General features: G+C 36.6%; 2 protein-coding genes across 7 annotated transcripts; both read right to left on the bottom strand.

The window, feature by feature from the left end:
* Nucleotides 1-402: 402 nt before the first annotated feature.
* Nucleotides 403-4,846, bottom strand: LOC106135530 (casein kinase II subunit alpha). Of its 2 annotated transcripts, none has more exons than XM_013335870.2 (7): nucleotides 4,651-4,846; nucleotides 4,010-4,293; nucleotides 2,670-2,857; nucleotides 2,390-2,582; nucleotides 2,068-2,297; nucleotides 1,832-1,980; nucleotides 403-1,235 (listed from the first exon to the last, which is right to left on the bottom strand). In XM_013335870.2, the coding sequence occupies exons 2-7, from the start codon at nucleotides 4,214-4,216 to the stop codon at nucleotides 1,147-1,149; spliced, it is 1,056 nt and encodes a 351-aa protein (XP_013191324.1). In that variant the 5' UTR covers nucleotides 4,217-4,293; nucleotides 4,651-4,846; the 3' UTR covers nucleotides 403-1,146. The 2 variants fall into 2 exon arrangements, with proteins under 2 accessions (XP_013191324.1, XP_013191323.1); XM_013335869.2 differs by lacking the exon at nucleotides 4,651-4,846 and adding an exon at nucleotides 4,433-4,627.
* A 3,352-nt stretch (nucleotides 4,847-8,198) lies between these two features.
* On the bottom strand, nucleotides 8,199-20,274 carry LOC106135425 (trafficking protein particle complex subunit 8). Of its 5 annotated transcripts, none has more exons than XM_060949744.1 (18): nucleotides 19,896-20,274; nucleotides 19,285-19,446; nucleotides 17,977-18,265; nucleotides 17,645-17,789; nucleotides 17,391-17,466; nucleotides 17,072-17,166; nucleotides 16,440-16,628; nucleotides 16,250-16,350; nucleotides 15,613-15,861; nucleotides 15,160-15,442; nucleotides 14,581-14,775; nucleotides 13,828-14,122; nucleotides 13,436-13,724; nucleotides 13,146-13,284; nucleotides 12,497-12,707; nucleotides 11,932-12,146; nucleotides 10,747-11,540; nucleotides 8,199-10,066 (listed from the first exon to the last, which is right to left on the bottom strand). In XM_060949744.1, exons 1-18 carry the CDS (start codon nucleotides 20,050-20,052, stop codon nucleotides 9,829-9,831), a joined length of 4,122 nt encoding a protein of 1,373 aa, XP_060805727.1. In that variant the 5' UTR covers nucleotides 20,053-20,274; the 3' UTR covers nucleotides 8,199-9,828. The 5 variants fall into 5 exon arrangements, with proteins under 5 accessions (XP_060805727.1, XP_060805731.1, XP_060805737.1 ...); XM_060949748.1 differs by having other exon boundaries at nucleotides 17,394-17,466; XM_060949754.1 differs by having other exon boundaries at nucleotides 17,072-17,163; nucleotides 17,394-17,466.
* Between the last annotated feature and the right edge of the window lie 4,235 nt (nucleotides 20,275-24,509).

Below are 24,509 nucleotides of genomic sequence, written 5' to 3'. Positions count from 1 at the left end.
GAGGAAATTCAATTTCAGTCATAAGAGCCACAGAGGAAAATTTATCAAGTTTAAGGGACAAAACAAATAAAATTTAGGCGAGCTATGTATTTATAGAAAAAACTAAATTTTAAATCAATCGTAACAATTCAACAAATATTTTATTTGTATTGCTACATACCATTTCGGTGGTGTATGCCAGCATATTATGGGTCCTAAAATACAAAACCATTTAAAAATAATCGAAAACATTTTCAGGCAAAAGTTAGTAGTGTTTATTAAGAAAATTTTGATGCAACAACTTCCAGTTATCACACTAAAAATAAATTATAATCAATGAGGCTCGCCTTCAAATTGAAGATACGACTTGATTTTAGCTAGGTTTATTATTTATAAGGACAGCTAACGTAACTTACTAAAATATACTAATAGAAACAATATTTTATTCGACATTGTCTAATCATTAGAAGTTACTGGTCTCCTTTATAAAATATGTAATAAAAGAAAACGATTAATTAATCATTTTAAAATTTTGTATTTATATCACAAATATCTACAGTTTACTTCTATTACATAAATACAAAATTTTAAATAAAAGTACCAACGAAAAGCTGCTAACCAGTACTTGCAAGTGGTATGCAGATGTTATCAATATTATATTATACAAGTAATTACAATATCAATACCATAGGTTAATAAATGCAAAAGATCAAGTGCAATGAAACTCGAGATGATTTTCATTTCTCAATAATTAATATTGATTTTTTTCGTAAAAAAAAGATGTTTAAGTTTTCACTTCAACAATTTACCCACCCACCACACTAGATACTCACAAAGTAATAGCTTCAGTTCATGATCACTTCATGGACTTGATTCAGTAGTTAATACCAGAGATACACTTCAAAACAATAAACCAGATTTACTAATATTAAACACTAAATTATATTGTCTTTCCAAATTATATTTTCTTTTATCAAACATTGGAATTACATAGGAGATGTAACTTGAACAGAGATGGTGCTTTTCACTGTATCCTAGTGTAGGTATTTACACCACCAGTGGCCTCTTGAAGTTAGCATTCATCTGACAGTGTCATCTGGAATCTTGTACAGGTATATACTCAATACATAGCATTATTTAAAGAGGTTTGCTAACTCTTTGTAACAATTATTCTGCAGAATTTATTGGTCCTTGCAATGCATTAGGAGTTGGAGAACTTGAGGACACCATTCGACCCTGCTCCTTAACAACTGGATCTGTAAATAAATTTAATGACAATTAGGAGAATGTAACCGCATATTCATATCAAAGGATGCCACTAAATCAACCATGATAATATTGTTTTCAAGTTTGAGAAACTTGAACACAAGATATTGGCTGACTTTTAAGCAATTAACTAAGACTGCAAATTTGACCCACCAATTGCATAATGGTTCATATTTTGTATCAAGATTATCTTAAAATTACCTATATGCCAAATTTAAGAAAAATGTGTTCAGTGTGTTGCTCAATATGTTAATCTCCTTTTCTTTAAGTAGAGAACTAGATGACCTTTCATGGTGTTTTTTCATTTTTCTAGAGGCGATATGAAGCATTATTTTTGCACCTTAAGATTCTTAGCTTAACAAAAAGTTGGTAAATTAATTTCAAAATTTCAATCAACTATTACTATTACTGTATATCAACTATTGTCAATATTATGTCTATTGCAAAGACAGAAAGGATTGAATCCCACTAAGCAACCTATACAGGTATGGTTTATAGTCAAGTCTAGTAACTTGTTAAAATATACTAAGATTAGATAGATATTCAGATACACAGATAACTGATAAAATATATTGAAAATACTTACAGAAGTAAGGATGATCCATTGCCTCACGAGCTGTATAACGCTCGTAATGGTCATAGCGCAAAAGACGATCCAAAAAGTCTAAAGCTTCAGGAGAAACCAAATGTTGATTTTCAGAATGCACAAACCGCTCCCACCGTTTCCGAGAATGTCTGTGAACATAAAAGTATTAATTTAGCATCTGCAAATGTAAAAATAAGTATTGCAATGCTTTTACATACATGATAAGGAAGACTTACCTCCCAAGTATATCATTAAATCGGGGATCCAATTCTATATGATATTTATCCAAATATTCAAATAGTTCTTCAGTGCCTAGCACCTTAGCAATACGCACAAGTTGGTCATAGTTGTCATGACCGTGGAAGAATGGCTCCTTGCGGAAAATCATGGATGCTAACATGCATCCTAATGACCACATATCTAAAGAGTAGTCATACATTTGGTAATCCACCAAAAGTTCAGGGCCCTTAAAAGAAAAAGAAAACTCAATGAAACATTCCTTTTATTTTAATCCTATTAAAAGAACAAGTTCATTAATACATTTAAATTATTATTTACCTTAAAGTATCTAGAAGCAACACGAACATTGTACTCTTGCCCTGGATGGTAGAACTCTGCTAAACCCCAGTCAATGAGGCGTAACTTTCTGTTATCATGATCAATCATTACATTATGTGGCTTCACATCCCTATGCATAATGCCCATACTGTGGCAATAATCTAATGCCTTCAAAAGTTCATACAAATAATATCTGAAAATAAGTTTACATTATCATTTTCCACATGTATTTCACATGCTATGTTCATTAAGAAAAAAGATTTTATGAAACTAATTTTACCTTATATCATAATCTGAAAGAGTTTGATACAGTTGCTTAAAGTCAGTGTTGTTCACATGTTCAAAAATTAGGGCTGGAGTACGAGAAACAGGATCTTTGACTACTGCTTGTAAAGTTATTATATTTGTGCCTCCTCTTAAGTTTTCTAATATTTTTATTTCTCTTTTTATCTTCTTCTTTTTGACAGGCTGTAAATACAAGCATTACTTTATTATTGTAAAAGAACATTTTAAAGTAAGAGGCCAGAAGCACCAGACTTTTAGGGAGTAATTTTTATCTATTGAATTCCCTATATTAAACAGAAAACTTGAGCGATGAGTATGAACAAGCACAACACAACTCTGTTCATCTGAACTGGAGGAGCCACCTGGTCTGGAATCGATTATTCTTCTAAGGATTCTGGGGACCAGAAAAATGATATAAAAGAATTCCATGACCATTTCCACCTTGTCAAAGATTTAATAAAACATTATTTCAATCAGCTAATTAAATCTAGTTGTGCAATGGGAAATAGAAAACTTTTTCTGATTGGCTTGGGCATTAGATGTCATCTTTATTATGTAGGTACCCACTTGTATTTATTAGAAAAATATTAAATGGTTGAGTCACAAGAACTACACAAGACTCAAACTTACTCAGAGGCAAGCTCTGTCTATTAATTATTATGGGGGCCATAATGGCTTGGGGACCAGAACATTTGTGCAGTCTACTGACATTACAGTTCAACTTAATTTTTATCATTTTGTTACAACTTCAATAGCTACTACTATAAAGCAAATCTGAAGACCTTAGAAAATTATGAACAAGATTAAATTTCACATGCTTTATAAATAAGAGTCAGGCTATATGTATAGAGTATGGACAGTTGAAGAGAGTGACACAATAAGTGTTCCTTGATGACTACAGAAACCTAAAACTGACTAGGGTTATCTGCGGTTCTCTAACAATGTCAGAGCACAGGTGTTAAATTAAATCTAATATGAATAAGGATCAAAACTGTAAACTATGGAACAAAATTTTAATCTAAAAGAGAAACTTTTCATAATCTTGATATAAAAAAGCAATCATGAGAAACTCTAAACCATGATACACTTAAGGTTACATTTCTGAACTGGGCAAACCAGATTATTGCATGAAGAGACTCCTGTCTGCATTCTGAAATTTATGCAGTCCTCACAATGGTCACTGTAGGATTCGAACACATTCATGCAGATCTTACTCACCCACATACATGGTAGGTAAACAACTAGTAAATTTTGTTTTAACATATTCTACCAACAATATTTATGAAACAGCGAGTTTTTCTATTCATATTTGAAGAAATACAGAATCACTCTTACCTTCAATATTTTAACTACACACTTCTCATTATTTGTGATATTTATTGCCTCGAATACTTCACTGTATTTCCCGCGTCCAAGTTTCCGAACCAACTGGTAGTCTTCTTGGTTGCCCCAGTCAACCACATAGCTTTCATAGTCCCAGTATTCTCTTGGTTTCTGTGAGTTGACATCGGCATAGACCCGGGCTCGACTAGGAACTGCCATTGCACTATACCTCTGCCAACCTAAGGTTTTATGAGCGACACTCTTTCCGGAAATCGCATATGTCTTGAGTAATGATACTGTGAATTAAAATAATTTCAACATCACTCTCCGAATCCACAAAGCTACATAATGAACGGAATCATAAATTTTCACACTAAATCGTAAGCATTATGACGACCAGTACGAGCACTCAATTAAAGTATTGTGATGTATAACCTAAAAATGACATCCAGCACAGCGAATTTGGGCTACATCAGCTAACATTAATTAAAATCATCGGCACTAATAACATTGAAACTCAATTATATTGAAACTCCTAAGTTAACGTTACTATTCATGAAACTGACAACATGAAACAAAATTTGAAAGTGTCTTCAGAGAAAAACGCACGCCATTACTCGTCAATGATCGAATGTTTTAGCACAAAATCATACCTAACACATTACAGTTGTTAATCCTATTCTAAATAATAAATAGTTTCGGCAGACATGAAACTTGTTGAAAACTATAAATTAACGTGAAGTCAAAGCTAAAAAAATACACTTTTATCACAACTAGACCGGCTCAAATCCAACAAATTTCAAGATGGACGCCCGCCCATTACATTTGCCACTACCACTCACTACACTACCAACCACTACCTTACCTACTCCTTTTTCACCCAACCCTATTTACTCGATGTACTGTTAATCGATTCAGTAGTAAAATTCAACAAATATCGATTTGATAAAGAAGATGCCAATTTCTTTAATTTATATTGTGCATGTATCTTGGTCCGTACTATGTTCAATTAAAATTAAACATTATATTTTATAGACATAATCTATATTATGAGATACTACTCCTTTGTCTTACCCTCACTGTTACTTACTGTTGCTGTTAGTCGATTTAGTCGTTTTAATATTAACTCTGAAATCCCAACCCAACTAGTTATAATACATACATACATACATATGATCACGTCTATATCCCTTGCGGGGTAGACAGAGCCAACAGTCTTGAAAAGACTGAATGGCCACGTTCAGCTATTTGGCTTAATGATAGAACCGAGATTCAAATAGTGACAGGTTGCTAGCCCATCGCCTAAAAGAGGAATCCTAAGTTTATAAGCCTATCCCTTAGTCGCCTTTTACGACATCCATGGGAAAGAGATGGAGTGGTCCTAATTTTTTTTGTAATAGTGCCGGGAACCACACGGCACTAGTTATAATTTATATGTATTTATATGTTTGTTTGCTTATTGTCTCTTCACGCATTATCTAGTGAACCAATCTTAAAATTTACGAGTAACATTTTCATAATAAGAGTCTGAAGAAGAACATAGGGTATTTTTATTACGGTATAAAATAAAAGTATCCAGTAGGATTCGCGTGAAACCTGTATTTAGATGTCAGTAAAGCTCAATTCGCGCGGGCGGAGCTATTCTAAGGGTAAAAGTTAGTGTAGAATAAAGATTACACCATTATTTACCTATTTACTTCGCAAAATTTATATTGTGCTTTCCTAGGTTAGTTTTGATATAGGTATCAACCTAAAAATGTAATTCATTCAGTCGTTTCAGCCGTGATGATTAATACCTATCCACACTAATAACAAAGATAAAAAAATTGTATATTTGTAACGAATAAGATTTTCACGTAGCCGCCCATATCATTAGCGATGCCGAACTTTTAATAGTTTCTTTTTTTAAGTTCAAAATATTGTTTCAATTAAACGATCTCATGCAAAGAAGGAAAAGAAACCAACGAAAAAGTTGACCTCGGAAATTATTTTTTGATATGCCTATCCATCCATACACAATATAATAAACTAATAGTAACTAACCGATGTTTGTACTTTAAAGATATCGACAAAAAGTCGATATGGAGAATATATGAGACCAACAGAAGCCATATATACGATTTTTTGATTTTTTGCCTGTGTGTATGTTTGTACTCGCAAAACGCGAATACTATTGTTCCGATTTGAATGCGGTTTTTTTAGATGTATTAACATTGGTCCAACTTAAAACTCGCACCCCTCTAAGGGCCAATACAGGGGATCAGCTATTTCAGAAAACTTTTAAAACGAACGAAGTTACGGGCAATAGCTAGTCGACTATCTAATCGAACTATCGATACTATTGATAGTGCTTTCGATGTTGTGCTTCAATATTATCGATAGCGTTGTTGGGGGTTAATTATTACCAAAGGTAATTTTACAGTCAATGTTCTATCGACATTATCAACACTATCGATAGGTAGTCCTATTGATACTATTGAACTATCTTTAACCTATCCCAACTATCCACATATTTAAAAACATTACCTACTGTGAGCCTATCGAATCGATAGGCTATCACTAGTTTAGTAAAAGTTAATTAATGTGACCATACGTCTATCAATAGCATCGATAGACGGGACCACGATGGGACATTATGGTCACGTTGATTTAATAATCATCTCCACATGAATAATCCATCTTAGCACATACCCTTTTCTATTTCTATTATATCTTATTTCACATCACAAATTTATTGAAATTTTATTATTGGACAACTACAACGCACAATGCTCTCCATTCACCATGTTCCCATATTCACTTTCCTTTGGAAAGTCGAAAGTAAAAAAAAAAAAAATGTCTGCCTGTCAGAAGGCATATTTCATGGTGCCGCCGCTGGACCGATTTCGATGAAATTGGATGTAAAAAGTTCCACGGGAGCGCACTCCGGCCAAAAGGTAGTTACTAGTATGGTATTAAAATTACAATCACTAGGTACCTACATAGTATATAGGAAAGTCGCTTCCCACGTCTGTTTGTATGCTTATATCTTTAAAACTACACAACGGATTTTAATGCGGTTTTGTTTAAGTAGATAGAGTGATTCAGGAGGAAGGTTTATATGTATAATAACATGCTTATATATAAGAGAACCACTGATATTTTTAAGATTTCTAATATAAGGTATATTGCAAACGCTGGCTGAACTCTACGAGATAGGCTACCTAATAATATAACTCAATATTGTATACCTTAAAAAGGTTTACAAAAAATTCCGCGATGGTATATGTTTATATCTTAGTGATAACCCACAATAATCAATTTCTTTCCTTTACTTTTTACGAGAAATAATGGCTTATTTACGAAACGATTTAAGCAAAACAGCAGCAAACCTTATTTAATAAAAATCCTTAGATACATATAAGTATTTTGCATTTAATGTGGAATATTATGCCCTTTACAGCGTTCGTGAAATAAATAAGTAAAAATATAAAAAATAAATGCTGTTATCGAGTATACAAAGACATTCTGAAATATATTTTGGTATCAGCTTTGCACCCGTGCAAAGACGGGGCGGGTCAGTTGTTGCTTATAAATTACGTTTGTTGTTAGGGGACCTAAATATATTTTTTTACTACCTGTTTGATGTTATAACGGCAACGAAAATACATAATTTGTGAAAATTTCATTACTATCTAGCTATCACTAGGTTTATGAGATACAGCGATAAGTGACAGACAGACGAGCAGCAGCAGCATGGTAATAGAGTCCCGTTTTTACCTTATATGTACGGCACCCTAAAAAGGTCCGCGGGTCCCCCCGGGTCGATGGGCTCTTGCTTTGTGCTAACCCGGCTTTTTGATGATTGTGAAGGAGGTAGGTTGAGTTCCGATTAATTAGAATGCATGCAACATGGCCTGATCTAGTGGTAGTCAACAACGGCCACATTCAAAAGATTTCCTAAACGGTTTTGTGCATTCGTTCACTTTGACGTTCAATATCACTATACCTAAAGTCCACCATGGCGAGGCTGCTGTGCTAGGATTTGACACATTCGACAAATCTCCTCAAACAGCATTACTTTTTTACTAAATAACTAGACAGGTACATAATATTTTTTTTACATTACCATTCCTGTTTGGTCAGAAATGTCGAAGTGTACAATTTAGACAAAGTTTTAAATAATACGAGGGTGTCCTCATCGATAAACAAAACACTTACCCAAAGCTAAAACAATATTTAATTTCATTGTTAATTTATTATCTTATGAGTAAACTTATACATTTTCCCCTCTCTGTGCTGTACCTGTTTAATACCTACTGCTGCACTGAAGTTATGTACATATATTGAAAATTTGATTTAAACATGATATACAGGTTGAGCTTATTATTAAAGCTAAATCACAGATTTATTTTATATCGAACACTAGTATTTTACCCTTGTTATAAGTTTTATCTGTTGATCTATATATATCTTGTTATGAGAAAAAGCTCCAGTATAGCAATACTAGTATTTTAATTTTGCACCACAATAGCAGATACACTTTAAACAGTAAAGCGATTCACGGAAAAGAGAGAGATGTCATATATTAAAACACTAGCGATTCGCCTTGAATCACTTTATCTATTAAAAAAAAACTGCATCAAAATCCGTTGTCTTGTTTTAAATATCTAAGCATACATACATAGGGGCAGTCGAGGAATTCGACTTTGGTACAATGTAGCAGAAACAAAAATTTACAGTTAGCTACATACCTAGGAATGAACATACACATCGCACATCGCTTGAGAGACAAGAAAAGGCAAGGAAAGCAAGGCTGCGGTTGGCGCGGCGCATGCAGTAGTATTGACGCGGGAATAGCGTTGAAATTTGGAAGTGTTAATGTATACCATTGTTCCACGAGGAAAGCGATTTGAAGAGGTGGATGAGGTAGGCAAATTTGGAGATTTTTAAATTAACAAAATATGCATCAACAACAGATATATTTAACATACTGTATAGGTTATGCTTAACATTAGCTATCGAACAAGTAGCTATCGCTTATCGTAAAACAGCCGTGTAGCTATAATCACTATTATTCGATAAAGGTACGGCAGCAAGTTTCTTTTCCATTTTGAGGTGAAGTCGACAATTAGAAGTGGTGCCTATCGAAAAAAATAAAGGTATAGGTACCTATCGAAAATTCATTGAACGTGACGGTTCTGAAATTTTATAAACAATTTACCGTGGTGGATGAAAATTTAACTGGCGCACTAAATGAGAAGATTCAAAATTAGATAATTGTACGTGTTTTAAAATATTTATTAGAAATTGAACAACGGATTAAATATATATTACTAATTTACAAATAGTTAAATATTTTCTATATTATTTATAATGCGTGCTTTATAAGATATTTAAAATTACATTTAATATAAGTATTAATATTTTTCATTTGCTCACAGTTATCAACTTTACATTTGCAATGAAATGCAGTGTAATGGAGGTGAATTTGATGTGTAAATAATTGAAGTTTAAAACTGAAATTGGAAGATCTGACAAACAAGATTCTTCTTTTTTCAAGATTATATGAAACAAATATGTTTGATGATTTTTATAAGATACTAGGTTTTGACAGAGCCACGGGCGAAAGCTAGTGCCTTTGAACAAATCACATTTTTCATTATATCATCCTTAATTAGATAATCATAATGGTAGCTGTACATGACAAAATGAGTTCTCGTATTAAAACAATCATCAGAGGTGTTATTTACAAGGTGTGTATTGGGGTGGCATTCTTGTACTAAGAAGCATCACTGACGAGCATCAGAGGTGACATCAGCATGGTGCGTAGTTGGGGCGGCATCCATGTATTAAGAAGTATCAGTGACGATCAGCAGAGACGTATTGTCCGTGAGATGCGTGGTGGGCGCGGCGTCGAGCACAGAGACGGTGAAGGCGGCCCCCAGCAGGTAGCAGCCGGGCGCGGCGCACAGAGCGCGCACGCGCACGCGGCGGCTCTCGAGGCGCGCCAGGCGCACGCTCACGCCCGGCTCCGGCGCCCCCGCCGCGCCGCTCAGCGCGCCCGCCCAGCCCAACCCGCACGATTCCCTGCGACAAAATTACATAATAGGTAACAGTGCCCGGCACGTAAGTGGAACCAAAATGATACGCTATGGCCGCTGCGCAGTAGATTTTTTATGTGAAAAGTTGCTACTGCTCATCCCGGAAGTGTCAAACTCTACGGTCAAATTGTATGTCGAATGCCGTAATTGATACAAATTTTACTGCACACTATTAACAAAAAGAAAGAAGGGATTGAACATCCCGAAGGGTTACAAACAAAGGTTTACTACTAATAACTATACTATACTAACTACTAAGGTTACTAGCTAATTTGTTTAGTACAATTGTCATCAAATCTGCAAATATGCATTGCGTACTGAATGTAATTTAAAGTTTAAGTAGATATTTTTGATTTACAATATGTGTATTGTAAATAATCGTTATTAAATATATTGTATTCTTTTTTACATTGAAGTGCCATGTGGTTTCCGGCACTTTAGAATAGAACCACTCCATATCTTTACCATGGATATTGTAAAAGGCGACTAAAGCAACTTATAAACTTGGGATTCCTCGTATTTCTTTATTCTCAGAAGCATCCTCAGCAGCTAAATTTCGGACCAACCCCATAAAAAGTTTTCATCTAGAGGAATCAAATAACCAAAGTTCACATCATATTTACACCTGAAATGCATCATTTATAAAAAGAAATTGTTAACGCTTACCTGTTAGGTTGCTTAGACATATCTATAAAAATCTCCACGGGAACTTCATAGCAATTGACGATATTTATTGTAATAGGTACCACACATAGTTTCTTTTCTGTGAAATTATGACTGATTTTCCTATTGTGTTCTAATTTGAAAAGGACAGCATTATCTGTGTTAGTTTTCTTTTTTGCTTCAAGCAATTCCGATTGACTTTCGATTGCCTCGTCAAGATGTAAAGAAGGCAAATGCGGTGAAATGTTCTCTTTATCATTTGACAAAGTTTTTGTGAAACATTCTAGCCAAATACAATGCTGTCCTATGGCTGTTCTATTTCTCATTTTATCATGAACTAGCCATCTTAGAACGAACATAGATCGAATCAGTCCAGGCTCATTATTTTCTTTTTCTGTTACTATTGGATCGGTGATCGAAGAATTAGAATCCAATAAAAATTTCGAATAAGGTGGTTGGTTGATATCTGGCACACTTTCTGGGTGTCCTTTTGATATTTTCAAGCAGCTGTATTCAACTTTTTCGTCAGCAATATCTCCGAAAATTCTACTAGCTTTGAAGATAAGATGTAATCGCTCGTGGGCGCTGAGCGGATCGTCTCTATCTTTAGCCGCAGTTAGATCAGTGAGCCTCCAATTTCTGCTTAGTAGGGAAGCCTCCATGACTTTAACTTCAATATTCTGATCTTTGTCGTGACTTATGTTTTTAACTTCTACAGCTAAGCACATGTTCTCGATTGTTTTTTGGTCGATAGTCCTCAAACTACGGCGTGGAGTTATCGACAGTTCAACGGATTCCTGTAAATGAATGTTACAAAAATGTAATAAAAAAATCGCCAAAAGAAGAAATAAACTGTCTCATCACAAAAATAATTGTTATGCCTATAACACATAAGATAAGTGAAACTTGTTCTCTTTACGTATAATAAATTTAAAGGGCAGGCACCTAGACAGACAGTCTTTGCTAGTTTGGTAGCGAAAAAAAAAGTGATTGCCATCGCTGCTTCTCTTCCCGCGCAGTACCTATGTACCTAGTAGTCTAGGCTTGAACCTGGGATTCTTCCTTTAGGCGATAGGTTAACAGCCTGTCACTAAATCTCAATTCAATTATTATGCCATTTAGATGAACGTGACCTTTGAGTGTTCAAAATTTTATGTAAATGTATGTATGTGAAAAACCAAAAATTACCGTGACTTGGAACCGGAAGACGTGCCTGAGCAGGCGATAGGGCCTCGTGCCGTCGCCGGTGCGGTAGTAGGCGAGCAGGCGCAGCGCGGCGGCGCGGCGCGGGCGCACCAGCAGGCGCGCGCGCGCGCACGCGCCCCGCGCCGGCGCAGGCGGGCCCGCGCGCACGTGCCGCGAGCACTGCGCGCGCCAGTAGTAAGAGCGCGCGGCGCGCTCGTCTGCGGTACAAATATGTGTTAATTCGATGTTTTTGACAAAGTTTAAAAAAAATAACATACAGCACAAAGGTCAAATCCGGGCGAACGAAGGTGAATAAACGTGCTTTTTCCAGAGACTTGCACTTGCAGGGCGTCTGTACCTATTGAACTTTAAATGTATATAAGTAACATCTACTTGCAATAAGTATCTGAATTTAATAAGGTTCTTATGGCATTATAGACTATGCTATACCAACCCAGTTATAACGTCACCGAATTACGACATTTATAATTAAAATGGAGGATCCTTTTTAAAACATAACACGACCACAGATCAGTCCTAAAAATCCAACTACAGTTAAAAGACTTACCAGAAAACACTGGTACTTCTTTATACTTTTCATCATACAGTTCTCTAAAGTCGTCAGTCTGTTGTGCTTCTGTGAGCAGAGCGATACATTCTGGGTGAGAAACAGCTATGTGCAGGTCCCTCATGTCCACCGGACCCACGTTGCGGAACTCCACGTCGATCGTGAGCATCTCTCCGGATATCACGTCCGTATTAGTATCTGAGAACGTCATCTGGAATAGTTTATTTATATGAATAATGCATGTGATTGAGAAATCTTCTGAATTATAAAAGGAAAAAGGTAAACTTTCAACATAAAGAATTCTTTAAAACGGCGTTTCATTTTAATTATAGAAATCGGAGTAAAATAAGATAATAAGAGGGCCACAGGAATGAAGTGTCATCGCTTTGCATTACACGGTTTTTCAATTAAAACAGTTTTCAATTAAAACAATCTCAAAATTCAGCAAGATGAAAACGTTATGGTCTCTGCAACCATCAGTTGCGACGTCACATTCACGAGTACTAACCACTTCTGTAAGCTTACATTATTCCGAATACTACTTGATTATTTAACCAAACACAGGACTGCTGTGATCTCATAAATTACATGACATACAATATACATATAAGAAGAAATATAATATGTAATGGAAATAATGGAAATGTACCTGTAAACATGGCGCCTCCGGTATAACTTTTATGAATAAACGTTTATCCGTGTTGTTTTCAGCAGACACAAGGTTTACTTTCCCTGATATGGTCACACTATTTCCATTAGTATTACCTCCCTCTCCCGCGTTCATCAACCTAAATAATAATTAAATTATAACATAGCTTAATTTCAACTTGATAGTTGATTGGAAGATATCATATGGGATAAATCTTTTTTACACAATGAAAATTATTACAATTACAACTAAACAAACAAATAAGAAATAATATGTTTAAAAATACTTACTTGTAAGCTAAGCCGTGTACACATATTTGACCAACTTTTAAAGGAGTCACAGAGAATGTTAAAACTTTAGTACAATCTCCCTCCATAATGACAGATTTTATTTTTGGTCCATAAATAACGTTACTTTCTATAACATTACCCGCAGCTACTACTGGCTCATTACTTAAAATGTCTTCGGGTTTCTGAGGGTCTTGGGAATTTGGTTCAAATTCCCAAAGCAATTCCAAATCTTTCAGTAATAGTGTTATTTTTAATGGATTTCTTAATGTTATTGATATTTGTATTGGCTCTGAAACAAAACCCATGTCTGAGTAAGAGTGTTACACCATATATAAAAATGCATTTGGATAATAACTACATTGAATGTGTGTGGGATCAGCTTCAAATTTTACCTCCTCTTGGTACAATCGGATTGGCATCAGTTTCCGCAGTGTACAAATCCACGGTCGGCTTAAAGATCATGGGAACTGCGCCTTGTGCTACTTGCAGTATCATCTCTTCAAGTTTGTGCCAATATTTCTCGTCTTGGGTTGCCCGTTGCAGGGTTATTGAGGTAGCCGGGACCCTGCCTGGGGAAGACAGGGGAGCGGGGCCTACACTCAGAACAGCAGTGGCTGAACGCTCTAACAGCGGCAAAGGTAAAACTGGCAAGTGATCTTTGAATTCTTCGCTGTTTTCAAGCCATTGCTGAAATATAAGACATTTACTATCATACTTATTAAAAGTTTTATCAAAATCTGTCTCAATGTTTCATGGTACACTGGTTAAAATTTTTAAATTTGGACGGTTATCGTTTGGACATGGTCGAATCGGTAATTTGTTAAAATGCGTGGTAATGGGCCAAATAGGCACAGGTTGAAATCCCACTTTGGTTATGTACCAATGACTATTTTCGAAGTTAAGTATGTACTTTAGTGAGAATACTAAACGATGCTCTTACGGTGAGGGAAAACATCTTGAAACACAAGTGCCAAGATAGTGCGCACTCATGTACTCTCTAAGGAAAGTGTTTTGTTAAGGCGGCAGCTATAGCGCGAAGTTGGGCAAGTGTCGCTGGTTATTTTGTAATACGCATCCAAAGTACTATACAGTACACCACAAGAACAGTGACGACCATGTTATGTAAGTAGAGTAGAGAGAAGTACCTGATGCGCCGTCACGTACTCCCTGAGGAAGGCGTCTTGTTGCTGCGGCGGCTGCAGCGCGGAGTTGGGCAGCGGCGCGAGCGGCGCGGCGAGCCACTGCACGGCGTCGCGCGTGCGCTTCAGGGCCCCCGCGAGCCTCCCCAGCGCGAACTGAACGTGGTCCGTCGACAAACGCCAACCGCTCGACGCGTACACCTGCACAAAATAAACTCGTAGGTAAAGTCAAAGGGGTCACAGAGCCAACAGTCTTGAAAAGACTGATAGGCCACGTTCAGCTTTTTGACTTGATGATAGAATTGAGATTCAAATAGTGACAGGTTACTAGCCCATCGCCTAGAAGAATACCAAATTTATAAGCCTATCCCTTAGTCGTCTTTTACGACATCCATGGGAAAGAGAAGGATCCTATTCTTTTTTTAATGGAGCCAGGAACCACACGGCACAGATATATTTATATTAGTTACAGTTATACGGCACAGTTACAGTTATATTTATTTTAGTTATAATATTTATATAATTAGTTATAATATACCACACGTCGAATTATCACAAAAATTTATCGATTACAAATATTATCACCTGATAAGCTTGTTCATAGCATCTATACGCGTGCTTTTTCTGTCCCGCTTTTGAAAATCTGTGGCCAGCTAATACCATGTGGAAAGCATATTTTCTGCACATGGCTTTGGAGCCTGGGCCCGAAAGGAAGCAAAGTGATGCTTGCTCTAGTAACATAGCACTCCGCAAGTCGCTGTCTTCTGATGTCATTCGAATCAACTGCTTGGCTGCTTCACCGTGTAATCCAGAACTACTTAGGCATAAAACTGATAACAGTGTAGCCCTAACTGCATACTGCACCATACTGAAAAATGAAAAAAATATCAGGTCAGGAGTATACCCTAAACCGACAAGCTTACATTAAGGAAGTGATGAATGTGGGGTATGGAAAAATCGTGGCCAGTGGAATGATCTCTGATTACCCTCTACCTCTGAAAATAGGGCGTGTTTTTATGTATACAAGTATAAACTAACCGGCAGGTGTTCAAATAAGTTGTGATGCTCTCTTCCATATAGCCATGGGTTTTTCGATTAGCGTCCCCGGCCATGAAAGCGCTGATGGCGGCCATCTCGAGCGCGCCCGCGTAACATAACCAGGCGCTATCCGCATAAAACTCTCGCTTGGCTGTATGGTAAGTGTCGAATGCGCGCTGCCATTGCCCGCACAAAAACCATAGGTCACCTAAACGGCGCAGTTGCAGTTCTGGACAGTCATTGGAATATCTAAAACATTAAAATCAAATTTTAATAACCCACACATTAATAATGAACATGTAAATATACCATAAAATTTAAATATTTGTTTTTACAACTCTATGAAATTTTAACAATTCGTACTTAGGTGAAAGGCTAATAATCGGATTTTGTGAATAGTTTTATAATAATGTAAGCCACTTCTTTCTTAGCAGATAAGACTAGAGAAGAAGTTTTGAAAAATTCCTGCGTGAGCGGCATATTTATGTAAATCTTATGTACAGTCACCTGCAAAGGTCGAGGTAAGTATATACTTTATTATAGCAAATTTTCTCAAGGTTGAATATGGACTATTACAGGTCACGGTCAGTCTCTATACATAAATATTCTAGAAACTTAATTGACATAATTAGCTTACATGACTGTGTTATTTACAGTGGTGTTACCACCTTTCCCTGTACCAAACCATCTCTTAGTAGCAGAAAGCAAAGACCTGCTTACTCCTTTTCTATTTGCAACCTGAAACATAAAATCACTTTTTTCCATAGTATTCAAATATAAGTATATAAAAATTTTGGTCTGTTTATACAACAACAATAATAACTCACTACTTCAGAAAGCTGTGATATTAGTTTTTCTAAATACGGCAACAGCGCTTTCGATGTATATTCTTGGAGGAACTTCTTTATACTTTCAATATCTGTGGCATTTAAAGCTGCTCCATGAATTTCACTAGAAAAATCTAAATTTCTGCCTGTAACGCTTACACTTTCCGAACTGCCAGAAAAAGAGTGTGTCTGAAAAAAAAACTATATATAAGATGTAAAGAACAAATTTATTGCCACACATTAATATTCCTTTTTTATAATAATACTGTTTTATTATGTAAGTCAACAGGAAGCTTACTGCCGTATTTGTAATCGGTTATGGGAGTCTTTTTAATACTTTAAAACAATGGCAGTAAGTTTAAGAAGAAACTACGACTATTTTGAGGATATTTTCCCTCTCGATGGCAAGAGGTGTAGTGATGGAATGTGGCCGTGGGCAAATCATACAACTCTTACAAACAGTGTACTTTGATTGTACTAAAATATGGTCTATACATTAAAAATATTTTATCACTGCTAGTCTGACCAAGGCACACACACATTTTCTTTTTGGTATACTCTTTCTGCAATGCACACACATATGCAGCTACTGTAGAAATACAATTTGTATATTTTGGAATGACTTTTATTACCTGTAGGCTGTTGGCGTTGTCGTAGACATCATTTTCAGAAGTAGTTAATGGGTGTAAAACTTCTTGATTAGAAGAAGTAATGTTTCCAAGATCTTCTGTAAATTGTCAATTTTTTATTCATATGTGAAATAAATGTGGTCTTATAAAAACCTAACAATTTTACGCGATAAAAAGATGGATACAAATTATTAAAATACATAACTCCCATGCAGGAATCAAACACATAACATTATGACTATCTGCCGTTTCTATTCTCACGCAGATTCCCCTTCCTATAAACTTCAATCCTATCACTAAGCCAATTTATGTTATTACATACTACCTGCAGTTGGAGACACACCTGGTGGTTCCAACGGGGATCCGGCGATAGAGGTCAATGAGGATGACATTTCCATCTGAAATAAGGTCAAATTCCGTTACTAAGAAAAACCATTCAAAATTTTGGGGAAATACAAACAAATATTATCATTGAGATTAAAAACATCGAGAAACTAAAGAGAAAATGTATCTCAAGCTTTTTAAGTAATCATAACTTTTTTTCGTTTAGGCAATGGATGTTCTATTATAGATTACATTAGATTCCAATGGCCTCTTTATGAACTGTGTCCATAAATCTGTAGATAAATTTGCATCAGTATTTGTTTTTGAATTGATAGCCAACAAAAAGCAATTCCCAGCTCCAAATGCCTGTTTCAATGACTCAAAGGAACTTTCGGCCCTGTAAAAGAAACAAATGATTATTATATAACAAATGATAATTTGAATAGTCACCTATTAAAAGTAGTTTGACACAGCATGAATGCACTTAAACATAGTTAAAAAAATATTTAAATTGATTTAGGTAGTACTTCTATTTTGAAAATTTACTGAACTAAATTCTTGAAACACATCAACAATCCACATACTTCTCTTTAGATACAGATGACACATCATGTAAAAGCAGGTAAGATTTCAGTACTCCACTATTGAACCATTTAGGCAGTTTGGGGGGTGAAACATTTTGTAACTGCGCATATTGTTGGTTAAGAGCATTGAAGCAGTCAATAACATTGTCTTCACTAGTTGTCCCCACAATGATACATGATAAAAAATGTTTTGTGAATTCATGATCTGATGGAAATTGAACTTCCAAGTAAGTTTCCCTCCAAGCATCAAACCATGGAGTAGACTTAGGTACATCAAATTTACGACCTTCTGTAATTAAAAAATGACTTATCATTATATTTAATAATCAAAACATATATTAAAACAATAAAAAAAAATTATATTGAGTATTTTTCAAAAAAAAAAATAATTTTTACAATGAAGAAATGGTAAACAAGCATGAATTTGAAAATAAAAGTCTATCTGTTTGTATGTATGTGTGTTTGTTTGTACATGCTAATCTCCGGACCTACTGAACGGATTTGAATGCAACTTTTTTAGTACAGCACTTATGCCTGGACAATATAAGGGGTATAATTTATTTTGGAATCTAGAACAGCTGATGTCAACCATAACAGCTCAGCTAAACTATAGGAAATATCGAACACATCTTAACAAAAGTTGTTCAGCCCGATGAGCATTTTTTGTTAGCATATAAAAATCAAAGATCTGGTACACCTGATGCAGAATGGTACACACCAGCTAAAACTATCAGAAATATGGAAAAGATGTCTTAACAAAAGTTGTTCAATCAGATGAGTTTCATTTTTTTTTTCCTAAAGAAAATGTTCTTAGGCGAAAAAAAAATGGAAAATCTGGAACCAAAGGGAACAGCTACTCTGTAATATGTATGGAAAATTAACCTCAACCTTCATGTTTCCAATAAAAACAAAAGGAATTGTGGGCAACAGCCAGTACTAAATAAATACATATGGGACAAATTACACAGATTGAGTTAGCCTCAAAGTAAGTTTGAAACTTGTGTTACCAGATACTAACTCAATGATACTATGTTTACCCATGCCATTTAGAAAAATTTCGTTTATCATCATGCCCTGGACAGCATTCAAACATTGTGCCACAGTGACGGTCTATATGTAAATTATAAATGTGGAATATTTCTGAATAGTTATCTATTTCACACAATCACTTGCATGAAATTAGACAGATTATCAAATTTAAAAACTTTACAGTCACATAAGAACTTACATGTTAATCATAGCCCATGTCCTGGGCTATGATTAACATGCAAGCTAAGTTAATAATGGTTTACTCAAACTGATACAAACCCAACTCAAGAGACACTGTTTTATCATTAAAATTATATAATACTGAATTGTTCAGTTGCTTTCTAGCTTCCATTGGTTGCAATGGCTTCCAATTGACATCTCTTATAATGAGTTTTAAGTTTTTTACTGTGCACATATTTCCACCAGGTTCTCTAAATTGTCCTGTAACAAAAAAATATAAAAACAAAGCATTATTAACATAGGTGCATAATACATAACTGCAAGTATTAATAAGTCGCAGTACTTATAGTATGTATAGAAGCAAATCTACTCACAACAAAGTTACATAAGAAATTTTCATTGATAGCTGTCTTAGTTTTAATCAGGGTCTACCCATTCATCCCGTTCTCTGGGGGTAGGTTCTGATTGCGTCCTCAGGGATAAACCTATGTTTGTCATCATTTTCATATCATTCATCATAGAATAACTTCTTTTAGCACAGGATTTGCTATACTCAACTACTAAACACAAATGGAAGTGGAAAGAGGTAGTCTCTGCCTACCCCTCCGGGAAAGAGGCGTGATTTTATGTATGTATGTATGTAAACACAAATGAAGACGATAGCAGAAGCTACGAATTACTTATTTAAATTAAATATTATATGTAGGTACCTTCCCAATCCATTTTACCAAATGGCTGGAATAATTCTGCCAAAGATAAATTGTTTTTGGATACGACATTATCAACTTTTGGGCTGCACAAAATCGCAATAATTGGTGAAAAAGATCCTTGAATAAATTCCTGTGCAGTTTTAGTAGATCTTGCCATATTATTCCAATTACTTGATACTTTTTATAACATATACATAAACGACCAAAACTCATAAATCTTTCATAAATAATATTCTGGATACTCGTGAATTTATATAAACATCCTTTTAACGTTTTTCAATGACAGTCAAAATAAAATATTGTATGTAGTTTTTCTTTGAACTACAAATAAATAATTTTTAACATGAAATCACCCCTTGTGAACAAGTTGCAACTGCACTTATGCCAGTTGACATTGACATATGGTTGACATTTAGGAAGAAGAACACAAACACCTTAGAGCACACAGACATAATGATAAATAATTAAGAAGACAGTACGATCAAAGGCTTAGGTTTATGACAATGATGTTCAATGAAAAAGGTAATCGATAGGTATTTAAGCGTTGCTTTTTTATAGCCATTCGAATTTGGTCGTGAATAAAAAGTTAAAAACATGATTAGTTTTTATAACGTTCGTTGAAGTTCGAGGATGGTTTGTTTCTACGGCAAGAAAAACGGAAAATCAATTAAGAACTAAGCTTTTTAGAAAGTTTCTAAATTTGAACATGCTATTTCAAATCTAGGGAGTAAGGGGGAACGGAACTAATAACTTATCCGACCCAATAGTCAACCTCACCTGCTCGCGTCTGGTGGTTCGTATGAATAACTGGGCGGCGGCCCTCATTCGAGTGTCGCGGTGCTCCCTGCTAGACAACAGACGAGGCTCTGGCGACCGAGTTAATGGCGGTATAACCATTCACCCAGTCGGCTAGACTGGAAGAGGGCACAGCGACCTAGACGTATTAAATAACGTCTAAAATGCCTGGTGCAGAAGGCAACGGGAAACCACTGCACTATTTTCCCAAGAAAGTCGTTATGAAGGGTAAAATAATGAAAGTAACGTGGCCTAACGACCCGCTTAGCAACCGGCGCCGTACTGCGTCCGGGGCAGACGGTGAGAAATTGGCTACCGGCCGTGCTGATGTGGTGAACCAGGCATCACATGGAAAATATGCGACTGGTAAACCCATAAAAATGGCGCATATCCAAAAGATTGGTACGTGGAATGTGCGAGGTTTGCTCCAACCCGGGAAACTAAAAATTGTAGAGGAAGAAATTAAAAGGTGTTCTCTTAACATCTGCGGCCTTAGCGAAACCCATTGGAAGGGTAACGGTCACTTTCTCACAGAGAGTCATGCAGTCTACTTCTCTGGAAATGAAACCAGCAGTAGAAATGGTGTAGCGTGTCTCATTCCAAAAAACCTAAGGAATACTGTTATAGGATACGAGGCTGCCAGCGATCGAGTTTTAAGTGTTAAGCTCAGATCAACGCCAGTGAACCTAAATATCATCCAAACTTATGCCCCAACCAGTACCTCTAGCGACGCGGATATAGAAAGCTTCTACAAGGAACTAGAGACATTAATGTCCAAAATCCCTAACAGAGAGTTGCTGTTGATTCTTGGCGATTTTAACGCAAAAATTGGTGCGAATGCCCATCAGCTTAGTGATTGTGTCGGGAAATTTGGACTTGGACAGCGCAACGAGAGAGGAGAGCGCTTGATACAGTTTGCGGCGGAAAATAACATGGTAATATCGAACACCTTCTTTCAGAACCATCGCCGAAGGCTATACACCTGGACCTCGCCTGATGGTAATTACCGAAACCAAATTGACTACATCATGGTGAAAGCACGATGGAAAACGATGGTACGATCAACACATACCCTTCCCGGGGCCGACTGCGGTTCTGATCACCAACTGCTTATTGCTAAAATTCGGCTGAAACTAAGAGCGGCCAGGAAATTGGAACGCAAAAGAAGACTGGAAATCACGGACCCTTCGAGGGTTTTGGCTGCATTGGAGCAAAACTGGATGCAATGGGCAAATGTAGACGCTGGCATAGAAACCCCGGATCAGCTATGGGAACGATCACGTGAGCTGATAGAAACATCAGTTAAAACATCCGAAACTGATGCTCAGACAACTCGCAAACGCCAACATTGGATGAGCGGTAATACATTGGCACTTGTGGAGGAGAGACGAAAACTTAAAACCTTGGGAGTGGACCTAAGGACACTAAACATAAAATCGGCCCAAATTCAAGCAGCCTGCCGCCGAGATATGAATCGTCACCTCAAAAGTGTTTGCGAGGAAGTGGAAGCTCATGCAGACAAGCAGGAAGCTAGAGATCTGTATCAGAAAATTAAAGCGATCACGAAATCATTTACCTCTAAAACCTGGGCAATCGAGAATTCTCGTGGAGGGGTTGATACGGAAATTGATGCGATAACCGAAACTTGGAAGGAGTACTGTCAATCCTTATATCTAGATCCGCAGTCGCACTGTTTTGAGAATACGGAACCTATGGAAACTGAACTAGAACCAAGTATTCTAAAAGACGAAGTCAGGTCTGCAATCAAACACCTCAAGAATAGAAAGGCGACGGGAAGAGACCTTATACCAATCGAAATAATTAAAGCTACTGGTGAATATGGCGTTCAGATCTTCCATGTACTGTGCAACAAAGTATGGCAAACGGGAATGTGGCCTAAGGAATGGTGTCACACTGTTTTTATTCCGCTTCACAAGAAGGGGTCTACAAAGAGATGTAGTAATTACCGACTCATTGCACTCATTTCGCATGCAAGTAAAATCCTGTTGCATATATTGAATGAGCGTCTCAAAGCGTACCTATCTAGTGAAATTGCCCCCGAACAGGCTGGTTTTGTCAAAGGTAAGGGCACTCGGGAACAGATCTTGATAGTACGCCAAATCGTAGAAAAGGCCCGAGAATTCAATAAACCGGTTTACGTATGTTTTGTTGACTTTTCAAAGGCGTTTGATTCTGTGAAATGGCCGAAACTTTGGGAGACTCTTTTAAAGATGGGCACCTCAAAGCATCTTGTACATCTCTTGAGGCGCCTTTATGAAGATGGGACAGCCTCCGTTAGAACCGATGAAGTGATGTCTAGCAGCTTCCATCCTGCTGCGGGAGTGCGACAAGGGTGTATTATCTCTCCGCTTCTGTTCAACATCTACACGGAATTAATAATGAGAATCACCCTGGAAGACTGGAAGGACGGTGTTTCGATTGGAGGCCGGCAAATATCGAATTTGCGGTATGCGGACGACACCACCTTGTTTGCTACTAGTGCCGGACATATCGAAACATTCCTACATAAAATGGAGTCGGTTAGTAACGAGTTTGGGCTAAGGATCAACCGGTCGAAGACTAAGGTGATGATTGTGGACCGTGTCAATAACAACCAGCCAGAAGTCACTAGTATTGCGGGTTGTGAGGTTGTACATTCATACATATATCTGGGAGCGTTGATCACCAACAATGGAGGATGCGACGAGGAGATTAAGAGACGCATGGCCATGTCAAGATCTGCCATGGATAGGATGAGAAAGATCTGGAAGAGCCGGAAAATCACAAAAGCGACCAAAGTCCGGCTTGTACGTGCATTGATCTTCCCAATTTTCCTTTACGCAGCGGAAACGTGGACCCTACGAGACACTGAGAGAAAACGCATAGATGCCCTGGAGATGTGGTGCTGGAGAAGAATGCTTGGAGTAGTATGGACAGACTTTCGCACCAACCAGTCCATTCTCCAGGAACTCAGAATCAAGCATCGCTTATCTTCCTTAGTGCAGGCTCAAATTCTCACTTTCTTCGGGCACGTGTCGCGTCGTAACGAGGCATCCATTGAACGACTGGTGGTGCAGGGGCGAGTTGAGGGTACCCGACCTCGAGGCAGGTCACCCATGAGGTGGACAGATCAAATAAAATCAGCACTAGGTGACCCTCTCTGTGAATGCTCCAGAAAGGCAGCGATGCGCGACGAGTGGCGAAGGATTGTAAAGCGAGCCACTAACCCTTCTGTACGACCACGACCACTCTGACAAGAGTGTAACGCATAAGAAGAAGAAGATTTCAAATCTAATATTATTCTGAAAAATGTAGTATGTACTATCAACACATGCTAATCTTTTGCCACTTATATCAAGATTTGCCTGCCGCTCATTGGGAAGTGCTTCATGCATTATACATATTTAAATTTAATAGTAAGTTGTTGATTGAAAACCAGTTAGAAAGTTAAAAAGCAATATGTCTTATATCTCTTTCTACCACTTTAGTTAACCTCAAAGCTAGAAAGAGAAGATATTATTGCGTTTCAACGTTGGTGACTAATTTCCCTGTTCGAAAAGGCTAATGCCGATAGTTGGTCAAAGAAAACTAGTTTGATTTTATGTACTTCATAATTATTTTAATGAAAAATGTATCATTTTACAAAATTCCAATAAATCTATTAACCAAATAAAAAAATATGTATTAAAGAAAATTATTCGTAAATGCATACATCATATAATTATAAACATACTATCTATATTTTATTTAATCAATAAAAAATATTTTTTTTGCCCTGAAATTGAATATAGCTTTCATATAAAATGAACTTAATTACAG

Source organism: Amyelois transitella, chromosome 3, assembly GCF_032362555.1.
Source record: "Amyelois transitella isolate CPQ chromosome 3, ilAmyTran1.1, whole genome shotgun sequence".
NCBI lineage: Eukaryota > Metazoa > Arthropoda > Insecta > Lepidoptera > Pyralidae > Amyelois > Amyelois transitella.
Note: the sequence above shows the minus strand (reverse complement) of the source record. Positions and strands in the feature narration are given on the sequence as shown.